Source organism: Perognathus longimembris, chromosome 28, assembly GCF_023159225.1.
Source record: "Perognathus longimembris pacificus isolate PPM17 chromosome 28, ASM2315922v1, whole genome shotgun sequence".
NCBI classification, from domain to species: Eukaryota; Metazoa; Chordata; class Mammalia; order Rodentia; family Heteromyidae; genus Perognathus; species Perognathus longimembris.
In genome coordinates, this window is record NC_063188.1 from 57,383,646 (window position 1) to 57,393,443 (window position 9,798).

General features: G+C 44.8%; 1 protein-coding gene across 1 annotated transcript; it reads left to right on the forward strand.

The window, feature by feature from the left end:
• Positions 1-6,409: 6,409 nt before the first annotated feature.
• Positions 6,410-9,012, forward strand: Magee2 (MAGE family member E2). The gene has a single exon (XM_048336679.1). The coding sequence runs from the start codon at positions 6,947-6,949 to the stop codon at positions 8,516-8,518; it is 1,572 nt and encodes a 523-aa protein (XP_048192636.1). The 5' UTR covers positions 6,410-6,946; the 3' UTR covers positions 8,519-9,012.
• The last annotated feature ends 786 nt before the right edge of the window (positions 9,013-9,798 follow it).

The window sequence follows — 9,798 nt, forward strand, 5'->3', positions numbered from 1 at the left end:
ACAGGAGCCACAGTTCCACTTCTGGCTTTTTGGAGATAATACTCACATAGGTTTTCCTGACCAGGCTCGCTTGGAACTTTGATCCTCAGATCTCAACCTCCTGAGTAGTTAGGATTACATATGTAGACCAACGGCATATGGCTGTATCTTCTAACTTAATATTATATTCAGGACTTGTTATATCAATCTCAGTGAAGTACTTTCTTGCAGTAGTGTGAATCAAACCTAGGGCTTTATGCAGCTCACCAGTAGTCTATCACAGATCTACACTCCCAGTCCTTTGAATAAAGTACTATTGCTCTAAAAATGAATTGAATATGATTAGTCATTACTATTTTAGATAAAGGAATCTATTATAAAAATGGGTGCATAACTACCACAATGTTACATACATACATTTTCCAGGATGAATTTTCCACAAGAGTATATCGTTCCCTTGGAGTAACAACTCTTTGTAAAAACATTATGGTTTTTTTCTGGATTATGATTAAATAAAGGAGAATTAGGACATCTAGTGCTTTTGTCCTTGCATCAAATGTTCTAAGATAACTATAATACTTCAATGCTAGTGCCAACTTTGAAAATTGTTTCCATCTCATTTCCTTTCAATTTCTACCAGTTATTTCTTGCTGCTGTCTTCAAGCTTCGCCGTGTATTTTTTTCTGCCTTTGATATCCATTGACCTAGGGAAATAAGAAATGACTGGTTTTTTTCTCAAAAGTAAATATATATATATAAATATAAGTGAAAAAAAGCACACAATGATTTGCCACAACACACCCACCAGAGTGCGTACAATCAGAATAACTACAACTGTATACAAGAATATAAATCAATATAAATTCTTACACTACTGGTGGGTGTGTAAATTGGTGCAGTAATTTCATAAAACTAGCAATAGCTTTGAAAACTAAAACAGACTTTGAGCTAGTAGTTCCACTCATATGCTTACTTCCAACAAATTTACATGCAAATCAAAAATCACCTACAAAGAGTTTATAGCAGCATTATTTGTAATAGTCCTCAAATGGTACAGATAACAGGTGTAGGGGTTTCCTCTTAGAACAAGTGAGAAGGAAAGGATTGGGACAAAATGAGATGCTAGTAATGATCTGTGAATTGGCATCATGGTCAGATGGTACGTTAAATTTGTCATAACTTATCAAGCTCTACATTCCTAACTTGTGTACTTGATATTGCAGTAATAAAATAAAAATAATTTATTAAGCTTATACTGAAAAGGAGTTGTTTAGAAAATGGTGATGTGTCCGGGTGCTAGTACACCTGTAACCCTAGCTACTCAGGAAGCTGAGATGTGATGATCGCAGTTCAAAGCCAGCCAGAGCAAGAAAATCAGTGAGACTCTTACCTCCAATTAACCACCAGAAAACTGGAAGTGGTGCTGTGGCTCAAAGTGGTAGAGCACTGAATTCTACCAGGGGGAAAAGAAATGGTGATGTGTTTTTTGAAGTATACAAAGGAAGTCAGGAAGTGTCAAATGAAGGTTGGAATTGAGAATAAACCCATTGTTTGACACTCCCATTTAACCAGAGTGGAAAATATGTCAGTTGCAGGCACAGTTTCTTCACTGTTTAGCAATAGTTAGACCTGTTTGAAGATCTAGAAAACAGGAAATTGCTGAGACCAGCAGTATGGTTCTGTGGGCGGAGTTGATTTCCTAGAAGGATGTACTTAGAGGGGAGGGATAAAAATGAAGATAGCTCAGTAAGGATGAGACTCCATCTCCAAATAACCAGTGAAAAGCAAGGCTAGAATTATGTCTCAAGTGGTAGAGCATCAACTGTGAGCAATAAAAATTTTCGTAGACGTACACACTTATGATTTATAAGTGAGGCACAGAAAGAGATTAACAACAGTAATAATTATAACTATAAAAAGAACTCAGCAAAGATGAACTTATTAAGAAATTGAATGCAGTAGAATGTGATTAGGATGTCATGTTTCTTTATTAGATAGGGGAAGAAGCAATAGGAGTTCCAACTCAAACAGCTGGTTTTCATGGAGAAAATGTGCTCTTTGTGTTTATAGCCAAAGAGACTAAATCCTGAGTTGTGAGGTGCCAGACTTTGAAGTCAGGCCCCACCACGTGAACCCCATTTTAGAATCGAACCCTGAGCCAATCAGATTTGTACCTGTGTTCTAATCTCGCTTGCACAGCTGATTGTTGTAACCTTGTTCTTTGCCTTTATAAGCCCTGTGTAATCACAGCTCGGGGCTTCCTCCTAACCTCCGCTGTGTTGGTGGGTAGGACGAGGCCCGAGTTGGCAGCTCGTTAAATAAAGCCTTGCCTTGCTTTTGCATTTCGGAGTGTCTGAATCTCGGTGGTCTTCTTGGGGGTGGTCTTGCGACTTGGCACAACATTTGGGGGCTCGTCCGGGATAGCCCCAGAGACCCTGAGATCCCAGACTCCGAAGGTAAGAAAACAGCGCTGTTCATTTGTCTTGTCCTGTAATTTGTCTGTCTGTTTTGCTTTTGCTTATACTTATAGGGCGCGAGTCAGTTTGGTTTTTGGCCAGAACTGACCAGGAGGGCCTCCTAAACGAGACTCAACCCGCCCACCTTGTACTTGGGTCTGCTCCTTCTGCTTATCTGGCAGGAGGTTGTGGGCCAACTTGGGTCCACTCCTCCCGTACCCTGGCAGGAGGTTGTGGGCCAACTTGGGAGATCTCCAACTCGTAACTCGGGTCCACTCCTTCTGCACCCTTGCAGGAGGTTGTGGGCCAACTCGGGTCCACTCCTTCTTACAGGAGGTTGTGGGCCAACTCGGGTCCATTCCTTCTGCACCCTTGTAGGAGGTTGTGGGCCAGCTTGGGAGATCTCCAACTCGTAGCTTTTCTTAGGCCTGTGTGTTTTCCTCCTTTTGTATTGTTTTGTTTTTGTAGCCTTTTGGAAGAAATTTGGAAGTAAAATTGTCCTAAATAATTATTGCAAAGTGAGAAAAGGAGAATTATGGCTACCAAAATGTTTAATTGCCATTCCAGCTTCTTTGTAGGTTTTTTGTAACAGTTTCCAGCAGGCCCACAGAGAAGCACAGGTGATTCCTACAAGTTTGTCGAGATCTAATACTGACCCTTAATAAGTTCCAGGTAAGACAGCATGCTTAAAAACTACTTCTGTGTGGACCACCTTGTTGCTTCTAATTGGAGTAAAGTGGCCTCTTATAAGACTCACTGATCTGAATCTGCGGTTTGAAGCCAGCCCGGGCAAAGAAAGGTCCCTGTGAGAGACTTGTCTCTAATCAGCCAGCAGAGTGCTGGGAACGGAGTGGTGTGGAACTCAAAAGTGGTAGGGTGCTAGTCTTGAGCTGGAGGGCTGAGGGACAGCACTCAGGCCCTGAGTCCAAGTCGAAAGTCACTCCTCCTGGGACAAAAGTGATGGAGCATCCAGAGGCAGTAAGCCGCTGCTTGGATGGCAGAGATGGTGTCAGATCCTAGAGTCACTACTGTTGGCCTTTCAAAAGTTAAAGCCGGGAAGTCCTAGAAGAATAGTTCATAAGCATGCCTTTCCAATGCCCATGTCTGTCTACTGGGCAGGAATTTGCCAGTCATCTGTGATAATGGTTAGTAAGGGTAAGTTTGTCAAATGAGAGGATAGCACTGGGGACAGATTGGAAATTGCATTGTGCTTATAGACCCCAGAGTTCAGGACAGGTAAAGAATGAATCGGACTCTAAAAGAGACCTTAACTAAACTGGCCTTAGAGACTGGCGCAGACTGGGTGTCACTCCTTCCTTTTGCTCTGCTTAGAGTAAGAAATTCTCCCTATCAGCTTGGCTTTACTCCTTTTGAAATAATGTACGGGTACCCCCCACCCATTATCCCTAGCCTTCAGACTGAATTGCTTGCTGATTTGGATAATGCTGAATTTTTGTGTAAACTCGATTATTTGCAGCTCGTGTACAAGAATGTGACCCCAACTTAAGGCATTATATAATTCTGCTTCTGTCCCTACCCCCCATTTATTCAGACCAGGGGACTGAAATCCTAAGAACCACGGTGGAAGGGACCCTAGACGGCATCGCCACTTGGGTTCATTGCTTCCACGCCAGGCCAGCTGACCGCTTTGCACTGGATGACAACTACCGTGATGGAACATGGGAGGTCTCCAAGCACCCAACTCAGCCGCTTTGCCTTCGTCTCAAGACTGAGACTAAGGTTATAGGTTCCTGGCTAGGTAAGGTCTACGCCCCTGAGTCAGCCTGAAGAAGTTACAGAAGATGGATGATCTTCACCCATCAGCCCCCCTTTAAAATCAAGGGACCAGAGTTGTTTTGGGGAAGATGAGGCAGGATAAACTAGAGGCATGCAAAACAGAAGTACAGAGACTATTCTTGTAAGAAATGGTGACAGGCCCTTTGGTTACTACATTGGGCCCTACTGGCCCATGCCTTACCTCTATATCATCCCCTAGACATGCAAGCCATTGAAATGGACAGAATGGAGCCATGATTGGCTCCCAAGGTACCAAAAAGAAAAAGGGGGAAATGAGGTGCCAGACTTTGAAGTCAGGCCCCACCACGTGAACCCCATTTTAGAATCGAACCCTGAGCCAATCAGATTTGTACCTGTGTTCTAATCTCGCTTGCACAGCTGATTGTTGTAACCTTGTTCTTTGCCTTTATAAGCCCTGTGTAATCACAGCTCGGGGCTTCCTCCTAACCTCCGCTGTGTTGGTGGGTAGGACGAGGCCCGAGTTGGCAGCTCGTTAAATAAAGCCTTGCCTTGCTTTTGCATTTCGGAGTGTCTGAATCTCGGTGGTCTTCTTGGGGGTGGTCTTGCGACTTGGCACAACAGTTGGTTCCTAAGAACATGGAGCTGTTCTGGAGGAGGGGAAAGACCAGAATAAAGGCTCTCATTAGATCTTGCCTCAGTCACAATTTTGTAGCAGCTTAGCACAAAAGCTACACTTTTTTTTTCTTCTTGTCAGTCCTGGGGCTCAGGGCCTGAGCACTGTCCCTGGCTTCTTTGTGCTCAAGACTAGCACTCTACCACTTGAGCCACAGCACCACTTCTGTTTTTTTCTATATATGTAGGGCTGAGGAATCGAACCCAGGGCTTCATGTATACGAGGCAAGCACTCTACCACTAGGCCATTCTCCCAGCCCAAGCTACACATTTTTAACCTCTAGAGCATGCACATTTGTTTGTGTAAACATCGATCACTTCAGCCTAGTTTAGCCAAATGCATCATCTTGAACTTCCTACTTTGCTATTGCAGAAAGCATCCTGGAATGTAAAAGTTGTCAGAGATATCATAATAAGAGGCCTCTGAAGGAATCCCAGGGCCCAGGATGGCTGACTGTAACCATATCATCATTACCATCAAGAATGTAAGGAAGGATTTCAGTTGTGGCTACAGATGGGAGTTATGTGATTTTTTTTTTCTGTCTCTTCCCAATGCATTCCTTCTTGACTGAGGATTGGATTTCAGTTATGCTTTAGCCCAACTGTTTTGGCAACAATCCCAGAAAACAGAGCAACTGTCCCCTCTTTCCTGGCCAAAGTTGAGATTATGTGTCCGCAAACACATGTCGCACATACAGGAACAATGCCTTCATGAGCTTCATTTATACCCTATGAGGTCCCAACCAATTCTGCCCCTACTAAATGAAAAATAGGAAATCTCATTCTTCCAATGCAGCCACATCCATCCTCCTCTCTGGCCCATCTTAGTGCACACTGGCTCTAGCCACCCTGGGTAACTGGCAGTTGTGCTTATATAGTTTATACTTTCACACCCATAGGCCTTTCCTGTTGATGTTACCTAAGGCTATAATCTTAAAACCTTGACCCTTTCCTATCCTTTTCATCACTCATTGAGGCTTTCTTGATAACTACCCCCAATCCAAGACACCCCAGATTAAGCTGTAATTCACTACTTGCTTGCTCCTTTTGTGTTTGTACTGCATGTTAATTGACCCCTCAAGACATATCTAATTCCATTTATTTTAGATGAGCCATTTTTAATATGTAGGGCTATACACTCCTTAAAGGTTACGTGGTGTGTGACTAAGTACTTATGCTTGGCACACTGACAGGTCTGAGTTCAAATCCAAACCCCTTTCACTGGTTGCTGCCTGACTTTGGATAGGTAATTTCAACTCCCTGGTTCGATTGACTCCTCTGTAAGGTGAGGACTGTTAATACTAGCTCCCTTGTAGTTAAAATGAAGTGATCTTAATATGAGAAAAGGGAAAACACCAGAAACAGTGCCTGTCACATAGTAAACCCTTAATAAAACGTTAGCGCTCAGTATTGCCCTTGTTTGAGCCGATGCCAGAATGTACTGGTAAAGTCACTCTAGCAAGGAAAAATTCTGTTCATCTTCTGTTGCACCTATTATTCAGCATTGTGCCCACAGTTTGGCACATGGCTAGGAAATAGTTATGGAGTGGGTTAAGTATTAATAGATCTATAAAGTAATTCATCACTAACCTTTTCCTCTCTAATTCTACCCTACTTACGAACATGGTGCTTTATAGTTTATAGTTTACAGAAAACCTTCAAATGCAAAGTCATTCAACACTCCCCGCCGGTCCCCCTTGTGCCTCATCTCTGTTATTCCTTTGCATGAATTTTCTTTTCTATTAAGTTCGAGCCCCGCCATAAACACTTCCATCAGACTCGCCCGCCTGGCAGGGGCGGGGCGGGGGTGGGGCGGAGTGGAAGACGCGGGGCGTGGTCATCACGTCGCAGAGCCTGACTGCGCCTGCGTAGGCTGCGGCAAAGCTAAACCGCTCTCAGGCTAGCGCTCATTGCTGGTTAGTGCTTGTGTTAAAAGATCGCCCTTCTTATCCGCTCTCACTTTTGATCCGCCCAGCTTCCGGGCCTCAGGCTTCGGCTTTGTGCCGAGGCACCAACACACCTACCGTCCTCTCTCCGACAGACCGCTGATCACCCCGTTCCCGTTCCTGTCTCCTGGAACCATGTCTCTGGTAAGCCAGAATGCGCATCACGGCAGCGCAGAGACCACTGCAGATTACAGCGAAGGCCGGGGTGAAATGCAGGCTAGTAATGCCTCTGGGCCCCCTACTTCCATGCTAGTCTCCGATGTCCCCCAGGGTCCTCAGGTTCCCATTGACCCTCAGGGTGCCAGCGCTTCCCAGACTGCGCCGGACCCAAATGACATCGAGGTTCTCATCGATGAGCAGTCCCGACGTTTGGGGGCGCTCAGAGTCCATGACCCTCTAGAAGACAGGTCGATGGCTTTGGTGAATTTCATGCGAATGAAAAACCAAACGGAGGGGTCTATCCAGCAGTCAGAGATGCTGGCGTTTCTCAGAGAATACTCAGATCAGTTCCCTGAGATACTCAGGCGAGCCTCGGCTTACCTGGATCGGGTCTTTGGGTTGAACCTGAGGGTTCTTGATCCCCAGACTGATACCTACAATCTAGTCAGTAAGCGGGGTCCCCAAACCACTGAACGGCTGGCAGAGACCCTGGACATGCCAAAAGCAGGTCTCCTGGCCTTGGTCCTAGGCCATATCCTCCTGAATGGCAACCGGGCAAGAGAGGCCTCCATTTGGGACCTGCTGCTAAAGGTTGATGTGTTGGATGAGCCTCAGAGGATCAACAACCTCTTTGGGAACACAAGAAATCTCCTCACTACCGAATTTGTACGCATGCGATTTTTGGAGTACTGGCCAGTATATGGCACGAATCCCCTTGAATTTGAATTCTTATGGGGATCTAGAGCTCACAGGGAAATCACAAAAATGGAAGCTCTGAAGTTTGTAGCTGAGGCCCATGATGAAGAGCCCTGGAGCTGGCCAGAAGAATATAACAAGGCCCTGGAAGCTGATAAAGCCAAAGAAAGAAGCCAGGCTGCTGGCCTAGAGTTCTGGTCAGAGGACACTATGAATGATAAGGCCAATGATTTGGTCCAGTTGGCCATTAATGTCACTGAGGAGTTGCTACCAATCCACCAGGATGAGCTATTGGCTCACACTGGCAAAGAATTTGAGGATGTGTTCCCAAATATCCTCAGTCGAGCTACTCTAATCCTTGATCTGTTCTATGGGTTCTCTCTGATTGAGGTTGATACCAGTGAGCACATCTACCTCCTTGTTCAACAACCAGAATCAGAAGAAGAGCAAGTAATGCTTGAGAGCCTGGGGAGACCCACTCAAGAGTATGTCATGCCGATCCTGGGTTTGATCTTCCTGATGGGCAACCGGGTCAAAGAAGCCAACGTTTGGAATTTACTTCGGAGATTTAGCGTGGATGTAGGAAGAAAGCATGCCATCACCTGTAAGCTGATGAGACAGCGCTACCTGGAATGCAGGCCGCTGTCCTATTCCAATCCAGTTGAATATGAGCTTCTGTGGGGTCCTCGGGCACACCTTGAAATCACCAAGATGAAAGCCTTGGAGTACATGGCCAGGCTCTACAGAAAACGACCACAGGACTGGCCTGAGCAATATAGGGAGGCTGTGGAAGATGAGGAGGCCAGAGCCAGATCTGAGGCAACCGCCATGTTCTTCTTTGGCTCCATGTGAAGTCTGGAGAAAATGAATCATTTCAATTGTGTGACATCAGTTCGAGGGACCCTGGGGATAAGGGCACTGGTGCCCCAAATCAGAAGTTGGGGAGGGCTGGGGTAAAGAGTACACATTGTGCTTACTGTGTTCCAGTTCTACTTGTGTCTCCTCCTTCTAAAATACTCTTAAGTGAGGTTCATGGTCATTGTTTATAAATGAAATGATTTATTTGTCTTTCCTGTCTTGTTTCAGTATGAAAGTTCAGACAACTGTGTAACATGTATTGGTAATATTTACATCTTTTAGATAATCAGTAAAATGATCTGGTACAGCAGTTAAATAACACACACACACACACACACACACACACACACACACACACACACACACACACCCCAAAACCAATACCACTTATCTGTGGTTGCCCTCTCTTTGTGTCTCTTGTGTTTAAAAAACAAAAGGACTGCCACTTCACTGTATTTGCTTTGCTGTTGTAGAATGTAGTGAAAATAAAAGCCTAATGAATTAGATGCCCTGCTTATGCACTCATTTATTCTACAAACACTAATTAAGCACCTGCATGCTCTGAGCACAGGCCTCTGTACTGGAATATAATGGTAAAGAAGCCCAGAGCTTAAGGCAGAAGCTTTATGGAAGTAAACCTAGCAATTATATTATGTTGGAACAAGTGGCATGGTATAGGAAGGCTAACAAAATGGGTTGGGGTGGAGCTATGCTATGGGAGTCAGAAACAATAACATCTAACTTTGGATAAAGGCCAGTGGGGTCCAAAAAGGGCTGGAGGAGGTGTGGCAGTATGAAATAGGGGTGAATAGGGAGAGTAGTGAGGGGTGTGATAGGAAGGATATGATGGTATGCAGGGCTGGGACAAGATGTGCTTTGTAATACCTAATGTGAAATTGAGGAGTGGGAGAAAAGCAGAAATTGTTGATGAAGACAGGGACAGAGTATAAAATGCATTCAGGGGACTTAAAGACATGATTGGGTTCAAGAGGGGAGAGTGGGAGAGAAAAGTCCGTGTCAGAGCAAACAAGGGTCCATATCCTTAGAGAGGGGCTCTTGGGAAAATGGAAATGACATTCCTGAAGATAGCTGATCTTCCATCCTGAGTCAGGCGGAAAGACCTCTGTACCGGAACCCTCAACTAGTTGGATTTGTTTCAGCAACCAAGCTGTTAACATGAGTTTTAGCCTCCTGGGTGTCTTCATCCTGATTCCTCTCACAGCTTCTAACCTGGCTTACAGCTTTCCCTGGAGATCCTGCAAGGCATTCCTGGC